The sequence below is a fragment of the Oratosquilla oratoria genome, chromosome 1 (genome assembly GCF_046742065.1).
Source record: "Oratosquilla oratoria isolate Oo_2021 chromosome 1, ASM4674206v1, whole genome shotgun sequence".
NCBI lineage: Eukaryota > Metazoa > Arthropoda > Malacostraca > Stomatopoda > Squillidae > Oratosquilla > Oratosquilla oratoria.
In genome coordinates, this window is record NC_134777.1 from 124,920,151 (window position 1) to 124,937,650 (window position 17,500).

At 45.2% G+C, this 17,500-nt stretch overlaps 1 protein-coding gene across 5 annotated transcripts in view; it reads left to right on the forward strand.

Moving 5' to 3' along the window:
* Nucleotides 1-17,500, forward strand: part of LOC143026440 (uncharacterized) — a 1,178,515-nt gene that overhangs the window by 390,769 nt on the left and 770,246 nt on the right. For 4 of the 5 annotated variants that reach the window (XM_076186831.1, XM_076186862.1, XM_076186854.1 and 1 more), the window contains one exon: nucleotides 10,308-12,528. In XM_076186831.1, the coding sequence (XP_076042946.1) occupies nucleotides 10,824-12,528 (1,705 nt within the window). In that variant the 5' untranslated portion in view covers nucleotides 10,308-10,823. Of the gene's footprint in view, nucleotides 1-10,254; nucleotides 12,529-17,500 lie in introns of those variants that run through there. The other variant, XM_076186847.1, reaches the window with a different exon arrangement.

Genomic DNA, 17,500 nt, shown 5'->3' on the forward strand with positions numbered 1-17,500 from the left:
ATTGTAGCATATTGAACCTCGGGCGCCACCAACTGTACTACGGCGTGGATGTAGGCAAATTTATTTAATCAAGCTATCAAAACAAATATATATACTCGTCGGAAGCTTATCCAGAATCACAGGACTTGATTACGCTTTTTTATATATATTTTCATTTTTTATTATTTTTTTACCAGACACATTTGTGTGTTTGTGCGCACGCGTACGTGTGTGTGTGTGCGCGCGCGCGACCGCCCGGTCGATGCGTAGGAAAACCAATTTTGGAATGTTGATGGCGGAAGGTGGCCGGCGAGGCCCCAGGTGCCGGTAAGTGATTGCGAGCCGGATTGATACCTTGATGGTCTGGTGAAGCGAAGTGTCTCCGCGTGATTACCGGGTCCTGGCTTGCGAGGAACCGTCAGGAGACGCGTGTTTTGGTGCCTTTCGCAATATTCATTTATCTATTTATTTACTTATCTATTTATTTATTTATTTGTTTATTTATTTCATGTTCATGATAAGGAGTGGATGGATTCTCATCGCAAGACAAATCTAAAAACCAACGCCCACGTCGCTGTTTTAATTGACGACGTTTCGGGCTAACCAATCAGCAACATCGCCGTCCAGTAGGCGTATGCGTGCACTGCTTGGCCCCAGCAGACATGATTACTTAGGCTCAAACCCAGTCAGAAGCGCATTGCAGCGTCCTCGCCACCACAAAAGTGTCTCCTAAACAAACCCTCTTCAAACACTGGCCACTTCCTCCTCACCCTCCTGGTGCTTGTGTCATCATCATCATCATCATCATCATCATCAAAACCATCACAATCGTCATCATCAGCATCATCGTATCATTATCATGGAGGTATTCTACAATTTCCCGAAGCCAAACAAAAGCAGTGGACTGTAGTTCACCAGCGCTTTTCTTTTTGTGGACAAGAGGAATAAGACGGTTCGGGAAAACTCGGAGGCGCTTTTTTCTTTTATTTTCCTTTATAAATTCTCGAATTCATTTCGCGCGGCGTCGGAAACCATTGAATTTCACGGCATTTTTCTTCCGCTCGGCGCGCTGTTTGCCCGAGTGTTTTGTAGTGCAACATATGCGCCTCCTCTGTCGCTTGCTTGCTTCCTTCCTTGTCCTTGGTCCGCGTCCTTCGTCTTTTGTCGTCCTTATTTGTACACCCTTGATTTTTTTCTTATCTTCTCTTGTCCTTCTTTCTTTGTCCTTCATCCTTCCTTGTCCTTTTTCTCCTTATTCGTCCTTTCCTTTCGTCGTCATTCCTTGTCCTTTTTCGTCCATCCTTTTCCTTCCTCGTCGCTCTTTGTCTTTCTTTGTCTTTTTTCCTTCTATGTCTTTTTGTCGTTTTTCGCCTTTCTTTGTTCTTATTCCCCTTGTCCTTCGTCCTTCCATGTCCTTCCTCGCCACTCTTAATCTTTCTTTATGTCTTGTCCTTCTGTTTCCTTCCTTGTCCTTCTTTGTCCTTTTTTCTCTCTACGTCTTCTTTGTCTCTTGTCCTTATACTTCCTTCCTGGTCTTTCCTCTTCCCTCATTTTCCTTCTTCATCCTTCGTTGTCCTTGTTTTATCCTTCTTTTTCTTTCTTCATCATTCTTTGTCCTCCCATGTCAATACTTGTCCTTCCTTGCCCTTCCTCGTCCTTCTTTGTCCTTCTTTGTCCTTGCTTGCCTTTCCTCGTCCCTCTTCTTACTTCTTCGCCCGTCCTTGTCATTCCTTGTCTTTGTCCTTCTTTGTCCTTACCCATCCCTCTTCTTCCTTCTTTGCCCTTCCTTGTCCTTCTTTGTCCTTACCCATCCCTCTTCTTCCTTCTTTGCCCTTCCTTGTCCTTCCTTGCCCTTTCTTGTCCCTCTTTTTCCTTCTTTGCCCTTCCTTGTCTTTGTCCTTTCTTGTCTTTGTCCTTCCTTGTCTTTGTCCTTTCTTGTCCTTCGTCGTCCTTCTTCTTCATTCTTTGCCCTTCTTTGTCCTTCATTGTCCTTTCTTGTTCCCCGCCTCTGATCTGCAGAAGCGGATCTCGAGCTCGGAAACGTAATATCGTCGAAGTTGAGAGAAGATCTGAGTGACAGGACGTCCCCGTCTGAGAAGAGTTCTCAAGTTTTGAGTGAAAAAAAGAAATAATGACCTAAGTGTCGCTTAAGATCTTCCTTATCGATGATAGTGAATAAAATCACATGACGGCATCTAGAATGAAAGATTGAATCCTACAATGGTGAGAACGGGTTTTTTGTTTTTGTTTTTCATAGGATGCCACAGTGGGGAGGGGGTGACCCTTGGCTAAAGAAAATTACCTGAAGGGGTAGCATGTATAAAGCTCAGTCCTCTATCTTATGCTCTACTGTTCCTTAGTCTTCTACAAATCACATTATCAAGTAGATAAATAAATAGATAAAAATAACTAAGAATATATATGTATATATATATGTTTGTGTCAATTGACAATTGGAATTAAACTCTTCTGCTGGGATTCGAACCCTTGCCTGAGCAGCTTGCGTCTTTACAAGACAAGGACCGTAGCCACTACTCCATCTCGACCCTTCAAAACGAAACGACTTAGTTCACGGCCCAGTCGTTCCGCCGAGGGCACCCGGATGGAGCGTGTTATGTACTGTATTTCATCAAATCCTTTATGCAGGCTAGTTTTCCGACAAATGTTTGTGTCAATTGACAATTGGAATTAAACTAAACTGGGCCGTGAACTAAATCGTTTCGTTTTGAAGGGTCGAGATGGAGTAGTGGCTACGGTCCTTGTCTTGTAAAGACGCAAGCCGCTCAGGCAAGGGTTCGAATCCCAGCAGAAGAGTTTAATTCCAATTGTCAATTGACACAAACATTTGTCGGAAAACTAGCCTGCATAAAGGATTTGATGAAATACAGTACATAACACGCTCCATCCGGGTGCCCTCGGCGGAACGACTGGGCCGTGAACTAAGTCGTTTCGTTTTGAAGGGTCGAGATGGAGTAGTAGCTACGGTCCTTGTCTTGTAAAGACGCAAGCCGCTCAGGCAAGGGTTCAAATCCCATCAGAAGAGTTTAATTCCATATATATATGTATATATATATATATATATATATATATACATACATATATATATATATTTTGGGGGGGGGATGGAATAGGTGGGAGTAGGTACGCGCCTTTGACTTGGCTACCTCCCTTAAAAGGGGGGGGGGAAAGCTCCGAAATATAGATGGATTGATACCTTTATGTGGATGTGGATCCCCGTGGGAAGATCTTTCTTCCCCCCCCTTCCCCCATCCCGCTTCTCCTCCCCTTCCTCCTTCCTCCACCTCCTTGCTCGAGAACCACTGGTCCGGAAGATCACTGTATAGGCATTTCTTTTATCTGTTGCCATTTTATTATTGTCAGATATTTTCGTGTTTTTTTATTTATTTTTTTACTGTTCATTTTACTTATGTACTTATTTGTTTATGTGGCTGTAACCATTTAACTATGTTTTTATTTATTCTCCTATATTTTTGATTAGTGTAATTGTATATCAGTTTTTTTTCAATTAATGTATTTATTTCATCTATTTCTTTTCATTCATCTAAGTTCAGTTAAGATATTCACTTCTCTCTTTATCTATGAGTTTATTTATTTGTTTATTTATTTATTTATTCATTTGTTTATTTATTCAGACATTCTGACAAGCCTACGTGCGTGAGGAGAGGAAAGGCAGGAGTTTCAGTCCGAGTTTATTCCAGACTCGTTTCGATTTGGAAGAGTTCAGAGCGAAACTGGTCAGGAATAAACTGAATTCCCTTCATATATTTCCTCTTCCACATTCATTCATTCATTTATTTATTTATTTTTAGTTTTTTATTTTACTTTTTATCTATCTTCCTATTTATCTATTCAGCTTTTTTTCTGTTTTCCTATTGTTATTGCAACACGTGACTCATGTCTGTGGTGGGCCTGTTAGATGGACGTCGAGGGGGATCATCTACCCCCTGTCCGTTTTAAGAACCCATTGATGTATGCGTCCATCCCGATGTAGAGCCTGGGGTGGCTGTCACACGGTTCCCGAAACAAGCTCAGCATCTCTTTATCAACTTTTTTTTTATCTTTATTTCTTATTGTCTTTATCAACTCCCCTCCGCCTGAACAGATAAATATGTTCATCTAAAGAGGGTTGACAGCTGCTTGTTCCTCCTTTTTCATCTCTTCCTCCTCTTCCTCTTCCCCTCCTTCTCCTCCTCCTATTTTCCTCCTTCTCTTCTCTCTTCTCTTCCACCCCTCCACTTCCACTTCCACTTACACCTCTTGTTCGTACAACACCGCCCTTCCTCCTCCTCCTCCTCCTATTCCTACTTCCCCCCCTTCTCCTTTTCTCTCTCCTCGTCTACCTTCTCCTCCACTTTCACCTCATCCTCTTACGGCTCCTCCCTTCCCTTTCCTCCTCCTCTTCCTCCTACTCTTTCCCCCTTCTCCTCTTCTCCCTCCTCCTCGTACTCTTACTCTTCCTCCCTTCCCCTTCCTGCTCTTTCCCCTCTTCCTCTTTCCTCTCTCTTCCTCCCTCCCCTCCTCTTCCCCTTCGTTCTCGTTTTCATCATCCTCTTCCTCCTCATTTTCCTGCCTCTTCCCGTTACCAAAAATCCTCCTCTCTCCTTCCTCCTCTTCTTGACTCCCACTTCCTTCACTCCACTTGCTAGATGGTGACAAAAAAAAAAAAAAAAAAAAACGCCTTTTCAGGAAGGTATATGAGAGCTGGGGAGAGGGGGAACAGATCCTGAGGACCGTTGCTGGGTACTGTAGGGCTGCGGGTTTTTCATTCGCTAGAACTTGAGGCAACATGTTTCATTTGCGGGTTTTCATTCACTAGAACTTGAGGCAACATGTTTCATTTGCGGGTTTTCATTTGCTAGAACTTGAGGTAACATATTTCATTAGCGTACTGTCATTACTAGCGTAATAATACCCAGAATATATTAATAAACAATACCCAGTACTTTGTAGGAAGGCACGATGTGAGGGAACGGGTCAAAGGCTGGCTGGTATTGTATAGCCCCCTTTCACCCAAAAATAGAAAATAATGATCTACCTATATACCAGGGTGGAGGGGAGTGGAATATATAGGAAATGGAATTGGTGGGAGTGGTTTCTATGCCTTTTTCTTTTTGGCTACCCCCATGTAAGGGGTGAAAAGCATTTGGTATATGTATGTATGTATATACCAAGAGCTTTTTCCGCCTTATAAGGGAGGTAGCCAATTCAGAGGGTTGTACTTGTTTCCACCCATTCCACTCCCCTCCACCTCTCTTTCCCCCCCTCTCATCTTAGCTCCTCATGGATGACGGGTCATCCCTGTATCCCGCCCACTGCCCTGGGTCAGAAGCAGTAGATGAAATAAAAACGTTCATATCTCTCTAGCATACATACATACGTTGAGACATTCTGACAAGTTGACGTAAGTGGAGTAGGAAACATAGGAGTCTTGGTCTGAGTTTATTCCTGACTAGTTTCGCAGGTATGCTTTTTTTAAAGCATACCCGCGAAACTAGTCAGGAATAAACTCAGACTAAGACTCCTGTGTTTCCTACTCCACTTACGTCATACATACATACGTGCATGCATACATACATACGTGCATGCATACATACATACATACATACATACATACATACATACATACATACAGTTTATACATACTGTGTACAGGGTAACAGACAAGATGCAGATAAATAAAACAGGCAGGAAGAAGTATGGACAAAGTGATGCAGGAAGAGATAGTCTCTGACATATAGACAGACAGGCAGACAGACGGGAAGATAGATACCTCGTGTCATATAGAAATGCACTCACATAGAAACTGTCATATAGAAATGCAGCTCCGTATCAGGGTAGGCAACAAGGGAATCGAGTTCGATATGGGACAAGGTGAGTTATAAGGGGGAGGGGGAGTAGGGGGGGAAGGGGGTGGGATGTACACTCCCAGCAGACTCTACTCCCTGAAGAGGATCTGAGAGTTCGTATGACGTACGGGATCGTCTTCATGAAATATGGAATTTCTTGGATGATGTGGATATGGGAGGGACGGGGGACACCCGCGGATGAAAGGTTGCGGATGAGACGGCGGTGGCGTGAGGGAGGGAGAGGGGGGCGTCTTGAGGTGGGGGGGAACAGTGGTGCAGGAGGAAGAAAGGAAGGGGCAGTGGGGGTGGGGGGAAGGGGGAGGCGGTGGGGGGGAGAGCTTGGATGTGTCAGCGTTGGCAAGTGAGGGGGAAAGCTGTGTCAGAAACGTGCTGAGGGTGGAGGGGCGGGACAGGTGGAGGTGGGGGTAAAGGGGCCCGTGTGTGGGGGGGGGGGAGGTTTCTGAGGTGGAGGGGAGCAAGAAGGAGGTCAAGGGGGCCGCCGAGGAGGAGTGGAAGACCCGCGGGGGATATACGTGTCTGGAGAGGAGAGAGAGGAGCGAAAAGGGGAAGTAGGTGCTTGAGGGGAGGAAGGAAGGTTAAGAGGGAGGAGGAAGAGGATGGGTGTTGGAGGCCCAGGAAGGGGAAGGTCAGGGTCCGAGCCTCCTGCCGGAGGGAGGACGAGGCCTAAGGGACCTCCATAGCGGCGGAGAAGTCTTTATTCACGGGCAGGACTCCGAAGAGTGGGCGGGTCCGTCGCCGGCCTTGTTTACTTGGGGTAAGCACGCGGCCCCGCCATCTTTCTTGAGCGATAGATGGGTTTTGATGATCTGTAAAGGTGTCGAGGTGGGAGAGGAGGGTAGGGAAGGGGGGTGGGTAAGGAGGGGAGGGGAGAGGACGAGGGAAAGGAGGGGAGGGGAGAAGGACGAAGGAAGGGAGTAGAAGTGAGGGATAAGGGATGGGAAACGAGAGGATAGGCAGAGGGGAAAGGAACAAAAGAACACAAAGGAAGAACGAACAACAGCAGGCCTACTGGCCCTAACGAGGCTGTTTGTATTTACTATACTAAGCTACAGTGAAGAAAACAGGACAACTAGGTGGTAGAAGATGAACTAATACTACTGCTATCACTATCCTATCCAATTACAAGTAAATGCAGGGCTGTCAGATCTTTTATTGCAAAGGATAATACTTTATTTACGGATTAGAGTACAAATATTTATCTAAGCGGTTTTGAAATGCTATTGTGTTACTTTCAACGACGCTGGAAGGTAACGAATTCCACACATTATCAACCTGGTTAAATAAGTGCTTACTTTCATTCGAAGAAAATCTTTTACCAATTTAAAATCTTAACGTCTTCATGTATTTGATTGGTCTAATGAAAAGTAATCTTCGACAATGATGTTGTCAAAGCCTTTGAACATTTTAAAAACCTCAATTAAATCTCCTCGCATTCTCATTTTTTAAAGTGAGAATAAATTTAGACTTTTAAGTCTTTCTTCATACGGCAGATTTCTCAGCCTAGGTATCATTTTAGTCTATCTCCGTTGCACTCTTTCTAGTTTACTAATACCTTTCTTGTAGTATGGGGACCAAAATTGTACACAGTATTCGAAATGGGGACGGACCAAAGAATGATAAAGTTTTAGCAATATTTTTGTCTGATTTATTTTTGAAGACTCTTCCGATAAAACCAACCAATTTATTTGCTGTTTTAACAACTTTTGAGCAATGTTGACTCGTCTTCAAGTCATTTGATATCAAAACTCCTAGATCATTTTCTTAAGTACTAAATCCAGTATTTCGCTATTCATTTGGTATTAGATGTGATCATTGTGCATGACTTTACAGTTGTTAACGTTAAATTTCATTTGCCACTTGCTAGCCCAGCTTGATAATCTGTCTCGATCGGATTGCAGAGTTTCTTTCTCTTTGGTGGTTGTCACTTTACCTGTAATTTTTGTGTCACCAGGAAATTTTGATACTTTGTAGAGGAGACCGTCGTCTAGATCATTTACTTGTATTAAGAACAAAATGGGTCCCAAAACTGATCCTTGCGGTACGCCATTTTTAACGTCGAGCCAGCTAGATGAGGCCCCGTTAATTACAACTCTGTTTTCGCTCAGAGAGGGGAAAGGAGGGGGAGGGAGAGGGGAAAGGAGGGGGAGGGAGAAGGGAAAGGAGGGGGAGGGAGAGGGGAAAGGAGGGGGAGGGAGAGGGGAAAGGAGGGGGAGGGAGAGGGGAAAGGAGGGGGAGGGAGAGGGGAAAGGAGGGGGAGGGAGAGGGGAAAGGAGGGGGAGGGAGAGGGGAAAGGAGGGTAGGGAGAGGGGAGAGGAGAGGGAGAGGGGAAAGGAGGGGGAGGGAGAGGGAAAAGGAAGGGAGGGATGGCTTCAGATAGACTAACGTCGGAACCCATTTTAGAAATATTTCGTCCGCAATAGTCAGCGCTTCTATCCTTGGTTGTGGGACGAAATCGCACCGAAGAGGTGGTAAAGGAAATATGTAAGAAAAACAGAAGAATAGAATGCCAGTAGAAGTATGGTAGACAATTTTATATTATTTTATTTTTATACTTATTTATTATTGTTATCATTATCGTTATTATTATTATTATTATTGTTATTGTCGTTATCATTGTATTTATTATTATTATTGTTGTTATTATTGTTGCTGTTATTGTTGTTATTATTGTTGTTATTGTTGTTATTGTTTGTTGTTATTGTTTGTTTTTATTGTTATTGTTATTGTTATTGTTGTTATTATTATTATTATTATTGTTATTGTTATTGTTATTATTATTGTTATTATTATTGTTATTGTCGTTATCATTGTATTTATTATTATTATCCTTATTGTTATTGTCATTATCATTGTTTATTATTTTTATTATTGTCATCACTATTATCATTATTTATGTTTTACTTTTATCTATATTTATTTCTTTATTTATTTGAGAAAGAGGTCAGTTTTTAAACACACACAAAAAAAAGTTGAGTGACTCTGGTCCGTAGGGATGTCACTGTGGTCCCTAAAACTTAACCAACACCAGCTTCGGCGCAAAACATGACGTCTGAAAGTAACCTGAACTACCAAAGATGTATGCAGTTGAATAAAATCACCCGGCGACAGCCATGATTATATATTTTATCCACTCAACTTGAAAAGTGTTAATATTGTTATTTATATTCATTGGTACAAAATAACGAAATATACGAAAAATAAAGATACGTTCTACGTGAACATGGATTAACGAAATGTAATGATGATAATAATAAAAATAATGGTAATGATAGAAATGAATAGTAACAAAAATGATAAGATAATAACAAATATAATGAAATGATAGAAATGATAATAGATAACGATAAATGACATACATAATTACATAGGCGATAGAAAAGCGAGGTGTTCACACCAGGAGTCGCTTAGCTGTGACTCAGAGCGTCATTTTTTTTTTGCCCAGTGTGCTAGGACTTGCTGTCCCTGCGTTCCGTATAATGGCGGACAAATGACCCCATGACATGTTATATTTTATGCACTCATCTCAGGTTAGGAGTATGCAAGTAGTTGTTCCCATTTTGAACTTATCCAAATATGGGGTTTGAAACAAAAACTCCTTTCGAGTATATGAAAGAATATTAGAAAGCTCTTCTAGTGTTAGATCTTTTATTTATTATTATCATTTTATTTATCTATATATTTTTTTTTAAGAAAATTTTGTTCTGAAATCCGAACCTAGCTTCGAATATTGGATAGTTTAATTTCTAAGAATTTACCATTTATGAGGAGAATCATGTAGACCTCGATTGCTGTATATCATTTGTGTAAGAACATTCTTAAAATAGCGTCTCCGGATTAGTCCATCTAGTATTTAATTAATTGATAAAGCTATGGATGCTGTTGGATGAACCAGTAGGGGAAGATACGTAGAAAAAAATCCACAATAATCTCGGAAAAAATAAAGATAAATAGATAAAACAGAATAAATAATAAATCAAATAAAAAAGTCACGAGTAAAAAAATAAAATAAAAAAGGAAGAAAAATCCACAATAAATTCGGAAAAAATAAAAATAAAGATAAATAGATAAAAAAAGAATAGATGACTTTTTTATTTATTTGATTTATTATTTATTCTTTTTTTTATCTATTTATCTTTATTTTTTCCGAATTTATTGTGGATTTTTCTTCCTTTTTTTACTCAAGTGACTTTTTTATTTATTTGATTTATTATTTGAGTAAAAAAAAATAAAAATAAAAAGGTACAAGAAAAATTCACAATAAATTCGGAAAAAAGAAAATGCAAACAAAGATGAATAGATAAAACATAATAGATAATAAACCAAATAACTAAAAAAGTCAAATGAGTAAAAAAAAAAAAAAAATAATAAATAATAATAATGAAAAAAAGGTAGTGTGGTCTAAACGCTCGACTAATTTGTTCTTTGTCTCTTCGATTTCAGAACCCTTCCGGCAGCCCTGAAGGCTCTCCGAGTTCGATGATCTGAGACGCCAAAGAGCACCTGCGACAGACGAGATCGAAGTCGAGTCCTGTCAGCCACATCGACCATGCAGCACACAGAAGGCGGAGCAGGACCTCGAGACTCTGAAGATCAAGGCCAAGGCGCACTGAAGTGCCAAAGAACTTGAGAGGTCGACCTCAAGAAAGAACGACCTCAAAAAAGTCGAGGAAGACACTATTACGCGTGAATATCCTTGATCCTTACACAATCGAGAGTGCCACTGAGCTGGCACTGTGGACGAAGTACCATGAGGGCCAGTCATATTGACACACAGAGCTTCTAGAACCACGGAACCTAGGGCACTGCCTAGCAGGGATGACTTCACTAGGCAAATGGGGTTGAAAACCTCAGGGGGCTTATAAGGCATAGGTTAAGCAGTGAAGGCGAAGCACATAGCCCCAACATTGCTAAGAGGAGGAACACGTCCAGCAACCGAGCCAAGGAAGGCCACCCACGATGATGACGTCACGTGCCAGGGCTCTTCGGCAACGCTGGGCCACCAGCAAGAGGTCCCTCTCCGACTCTTGCAGGGAGCCTCCCCAGGCCGCCTACGGAAGGCCCAACTACCAGTGCCCAGGAGGGTGCCAGGGGCACGGGTGCTCCCTGTGCATTAATCCTCCAGAACCCGTGCACGCGGCCTATAACGCCTCCTTCACGCCCTGCGAGAGCACCGGAGGCGGGTACAGCAGTTCCCAGGGGGGATCAAACTCTGGGAGCGCGGTGGCCAGTGGCAGTAATACGCCCGTTCTGTACGAGAACGTCAACTGTGTTGTCTGCGGACGAGCCGCGCGCCACGAGCCGTGCGGCGCATGTGGTGGCGGTGGCTTCGCGAGTATGAGCGGAGGAGGAGGAGGAGGAGGAGGTGGATTGGAGACCCACCACGGATGTTCATCTCCCCCGCCGCACGAGTCACTGCTCGGCGCCCTCGCAGGTCGCGTGTACTCTCTTCTCGATCTCAGTCCTGACGTTTCACGTTTTCCTTGGAAGACAGATGTCGGTGTACAGGTCGACGCGCAGGTAGACGTACACGCCTCTGCATCCGCCTCCTCAGGCCAAGACCACCTGAGTACTGCTGGGGGTGAGCCCGAACTCTCCCACGCCCAGGAAGTCTCTCGGAGTAAGAAGTACTTGGAGCGACAGCGCAGTGAGAGGAACAGCCTCGACAAGACCAAGTCGGAGTTCGGTTTCTATGAGCAGGGGAGGGAAAACAGGGGCGCGGGTGGTGCCTTCGCGAGCGCGAGTGAACTGACTTCGAGTGGGAGTCGAAGTGACGGTCGAACTCAACATCAACAAGACCAGGAAAAGTATTACCACTACCAGCAACAACAAGAGCAACAGCAGGAGAAGTATTACCACCAACAACAACAGCAGCAGCGACAGGAACCTCAGCAGGAGCGGCGGCGCGGGTCTTCTGGTGCCGCGCCTGGAGGGGCAGGCGTGCGGGCGCCCTGCGTGGTCAAGGTCGAGGGGTGCGAGGTAAGCACGGATACCTCGCCCCTCCTTCTGCCCTCACCCACGGCGCCCACTTCGCTAACGCCGCCTTCCACCAGAACCGGGAGTCCCGGTAGTCGAAGTGGCGGAGGCCGGTATTACGGTCTCTCGCGGCACCAGCCGCCCTACACGTCCATGTGTAAGTCCGAGTCCATGGCCAACCCGGGGTCGACCTCCCCGGGATCTCTGGATGGCTCCCCACCCCCAGGAGACGCCCCTTCCCTGATGGCTATGAAGAGGGACAGCACGTCCTTCGACCAGGACGAGCTCAAGTCCCGTCTGGAGGAGCTCCCGTCTCACCTCCCGAGGCGTGAGTCCCGCACGGGTCTCTTCAATGGCCTATACACCTCGATCTCGAACACCACCAAACTTCGCCTAGTCCACCAGCTTTCCATGGACGAGAGCCGGAGCGACGTCTATGCCGAACTGGCGGCCCTCACGACGAAGGACCTCAAAGACGCGCCTCCTCTGCCTTATACCGCTGACCTCACGCCCTTGAAGACTTCCGAGAAACGCCGGTGCTTCTTCCAGCGGAAGCAGACTAACTCGGCTCCGGACAGCTTCGACGGAAACCCGCAATGCAAGCCCCGTGACAGGCACTCGGTGTCCTTCTGTCTCGACTCGGCTCTGAAGCCGGCAACCCTCCTCCCTTGGAACATCAGCGAAGAAGGTAAGTGCCACTTCGGTGGTGAGAGTTCTTCGTGTTCTTCTCGTAATCTTTAAGCTTGTTCTCGTTCTTGACGAAGTCCTTGATTTGTTCTCCCAAGACCATGACCCTACTTCCATGTTCTACTCATGATCTTTAGTTCGTTCCCATGTTCTTCCGTGTTCCTTGATTGTTCTCTTGTTCTGCAACGATCACAAGTTCTCTTGATCCATTGTGATCATGAACTCATCTTTGCACTCTGCCGCGTTCACAAGATCATCGTCATGCTCTCTAATGATCATTAACTATTTCCTCTCTCTTTTTTTTACCCTGAGAGTTTCTCGATGCTCTTCTTTACGTCTGAGACCGTATTCCAGTCTCCTTTGACCAGAACTCTTTTTTTAGCTCTCTTTTGGCCCAGAGTTATCTAGTGCTCCTTATAATCATGGGGGACATCCTAGTTATCTCTCTTTATTCCTGAGAAAATCCTAATGCTCTCTTTTGAGCCTGAGATGGCTCTGGTGCTCTCTTTTGATCATGAGAGTATTCTGATGCTCTCTCTTTTAACCAGAGAGTACTGTTCTCTTTCGAACCTTAGGGGAAACAAGCCTTGATACAAGTGAGGGCGGACCCGAGTGTGAACAGGGTTACGGAGGGTCGGGACCACCTCCCTGGCTTCAGGAAAATATGTAAAGTTCGCCGAGATGTTGTTGTTGTCGTCGAAGAAAGTCAAGGTCGGATAGATTGGGCTCAGGTTAATCCTCGACTCCATTTTGGCCCGGGAGCTCCAGTGACAGACTTCATTGAATTTATACTGATGATAATGTATTTCTTACTCTATCTCTTCCTTCTCCTTGTCTACATCTTCCTCCTCTTCCTCCGCTTCTCTATCTCCATTCCCTCCTCCTCCTCCTCCTCCTCCTCCTCTTCCTCCTCCTCTTCCTCCTCCTCACCTTCACTGCTTTTCTTCTTTCTTCTTACCGTTGTTGCTCTCCCTCCTCACCTCTCTACATATTCTTCCCCATCCTCCTCCTCTTCCTCCTTCCCCTGTTCCTCCTTCCTTTTCTCCTTCCTAAGCCTCTCCTTCTCTTCTCCCCTCCTTCCCTTCTCTCCTCCTCCCCTTCTCTCCTCCTTCCCTTCTCTCCTCCTTCCCTTCTCTCCTCCTTCCCTTCTCTCCTCCTTCCCTTCTCTCCATCTTCCCTTCTCTCCATCTTCCCTTCTCTCCATCTTCCCTTCTCTCCATCTTCCCTTCTCTCCATCTTCCCTTCTCTCTTCCTTCTCACGTTCCATCCTTCCCTTCTTCCTCCCTCCTATTATTGCTCCTTCCCTGTCTCCCTCCCTTTCCCCTCTTTCTCGTCCCCTCTTCCCCCCTTTTAGAAGAGTGGAGAGGGGTAAGGGTGCGGGGGGGAGGGGGAGGGGGAGGATTTCTTCCTACGTCAGGGTCTTCCGAACTTTGGGGGCTCCGAAGAGCCATTAGGTGATCAAGATGTCGACCTTTCTCCCCGCTCCGGCGGCAGCTGGGGAACCCCTTCCCCCGCCCCCCCCCGTACCCTGTAATCAAGTCCATTATCACTTTGGGACCACAATTTATTCTTTTCCTCTCTTTACCCTTCTCCTTTATTTCTTTTCACACACTTTTTTTTTTCTTTTTTCGTCCCTTTTTTTGTATGATTCTTATTTTTTTCCTCTTGCTTCCATTTGTATGTCCATCTTCTTCTCCTCCTCCTTCTCCTTCTGCTCTTCCTCCTCCTCCTCCTCCTCCTCCTCCACCTCCTCCTCCTCCTCCTCTTCCTCCAACTTCTCAACAGCTTTTTCTTTCTCTCACTTCTCCATCTTCTTCTCTTTCTCCTCCTTCTCCTTCTACTCCTCCTCCTTCTCTTCCTATTCCTCCTTCTCCTCCTCCTCCTCCTCCTCCTCCTCCTGTCCTCTTTCTCCTCCCTCCTCCTGTCCTCTTTCTCCTCCCTCCTCCTCTTTTTTCTTCCTCTTCTTTTTCCTCCTTCACTTTTCCTGCTGCTCTTTCTTCCCCTCTTCCTCATTCTCCTCTTGTACCCTCCTCCTCTTCTCCTCTTGTACCCTCCTCCTCTTCTCCTCTTGTACCCTCCTCCTCTTCTCCTCTTGTACCCTCCTCCTCTCCTCTTTCTCCTCTCTCCTCCTCTTTTTTCTTCCGCTTCTTTTTCCTCCTTCACTTTTCCTGCTGCTCTTTCTTCTCCTCTTTCTTCCCCTCTTCCTCCTCCTCCTCTCCTCTTGTATCCTCCTCCTCTTCTCCTCTTGTACCCTCCTCCTCCTCTCCTTTTTCTTCTCCCTCCTCCTCTTTTTTCTTCCTCTTCTTTTTCCTCCTTCACTTTTCCTGCTGCTCTTTCTTCTCCTCTTTCTTCCCCTCTTCCTCCTCCTCCTCCTCTCCTCTTGTATCCTCCTCTTCTCCTCTTGTACCCTCCTCCTCTCCTCTTTCTCCTCCCTCCTCCACTTTTTTCTTCCTCTTCTTTTTCCTCCTTCCCTTTTCCTGCTCCTCATTCTTCTCTTACTCTTTCTCCTCATCATACTTCTCTTCCCTACTCATCCTTCTCTTTTTCTCCTGCTCTTTCTCCTACTCTTTCTTCTTCTCTTCCTCCTCTTTCTTCTTCTCTTCCTCCTCTTCACTTTAATCTTCCTGTTCCTCTTTCTTCTCTTCATTCTCCTCCTCTTCCTCCTCGTCTTCCTCCTCATCTTTTCCTTTTCCTGTTCCTCTTCCAGCTCCTCTCCCTCCTCCTTCTTCCTTCTCATTCTTTTGCTCTTCACTTTCTTCTTCCTGTTCCTCCTCATCCTTTTCCTCTTTCTGTTCCACCTCTTCTTCCTCTTCTTTCCCTCTTCTTCGAACTCCCTCGTCTAATCCACCTTTTATTCCTCCTCTTCCTCTTCCCTCGCCGTATTATCTTCCTCCTGCTCCTCTTCTTCTTCCTCTTCCACTTCCTCCTTCTCCTCTTCCTTTCACCTTCTCCTCCTCCTCCTCCTCACACACATACTCTTCATCTTCCTATATCTCATCCTCTTTCCCTTCTCTTCCTCTTTCTCTTCCTCCTCTGTCTCCTCCTCCTCTTCCTCTTGGTTTTCCTTTCCTTCCTCTTCTTTCCCCCTCCCTACTCCTCTTCTTTCCCTTTCCTCCTCCCTCTCTTCCTCCCCTTTCCCTTCTCCTCTTCCTCCCCCTCCTCCTCCTCTTTGCCCCTCTTCTCCCTCCCCCGTCCCCCTTCCCTCTTTTTCTCCCCCTCCAAGACGAATAAAATCGTTTAAATGTGACGTATTCATCACTTCCGTCCGTTTAGGCTTAACGTTCTCCACCCCCCCGTCTCCCCCATTCCTAGGAGTCGTGAGGCGGAGGCAGTGAGGAGTGGTGAGGGACCCCCACCTTTCTTCCCCCAAGGTGCTTTTGAGATGTGTGTGTGTGTGTGTGTGTGTGTGTGTGTGTGTGTGTGTGTGTGTGTGTGTGTGTGTGTGTGTGTGTGTGTGTGTGAGTGTGTGTGTGTGTGTGTGTGCGCGCGTGTGTCTAGGTGAGAGGGTTTGTCTCGGTTAGCTTCTTATAAGGGGGAAAAGGGCATTGACACCAAACATGCATCCAATCATACATACGTACATACATACATACATACATACATACATACATACATACATACATACATAAATATATACATATATAAATGGATACATAGTTCATATACACATACATCCATATATACATACATACATACATGCATGCATAAATGCATACGCACATGCATACACATATACATACATACATACATACATCTATGGATAAGTGTGTCAAGATTACCAATGCGATTGCAACTTCAATGCCACGTTGCTTCTTCCTCCTGGGAAATATTTTTGAGTTTGATATTTTTTTTCTTTTTTCAAGTTGTTTCCATTCTTCGTCCCCCTTGGCCCCGTTGTAATACTTGACTTGATTTCTTTCCGCCGCGTGCTGACAAAAACACTTTCTAGTCTTATCGAAAGAAAAAGTGCGACTTAATACCCTGGAAATTGCTACTCTCGATGGCTTTGTATATGGGCGCGTACACACGCACACACACAGGCGCGCGCACACGCGCCCACACACACAGGCGCGCACACACGCGCCCACACACATACACACGCGCACACACACACACACACACACACACACACACACACACACACACACACACACACACACACACACACACACACACACACACACACACACACACACACACACACACACACACACACACACACACACACACACACGACTCGATGGCGCAGTGGTAGAGCTCGCGGCTGCCACTACGGTGGTCCGGGTTCGAATCCCGCCCAGGGTTAAAATAATTTCAGTATCACTGCACTGCGAGTCGTTACTCTAACTCGTGGGCGGGGAGTTGGGTGTGTTTGCGTGTAAGGTCACAGCATTACCCATAGGTCGGTCATACATGAGCTCTGAGCTCTCTTCCGGCAGGGTAATAGCCGTCGATCACGAGTACAACACGTGATCAAAGACCATGGGGAATCACATACACATAAACACACACACACACGGTCTGTCTTCAGTTGTTCCACATATATATTCCGTTAATTTTCACATGGCAGAGGGCACCCCTAAAGGCAATGAATACATGCTTTGTTTTTCTCACATTCAATTATTATTTACGAATTTCCTCGTGTTGTGTAAATTTCTCCAGTAGTATTACTTCGACAGTTACCTTAGATATCTGTTAAGTTAAAATGAACGGACGATAACATTTTCGTTTTAATTCCCACCAAGATATGAAGAACAAATTTATCAAGAACTATTTGTTCTGTTTGTTACAAAATATTGCTGAAATAGAGTCACTGAACTTTAGTATCTAGTTGCTTTTAATAATTTGAGTTATTTTACTCAAATATATCATCCCAAGAGGGGTGGCGGTGGGTAGGTTTGGGACATTGGTCCGATAACTAGGACAGTGGGCGAGATGCAGGGATGACCCGTCATCAAGGAGGAGCCAATATA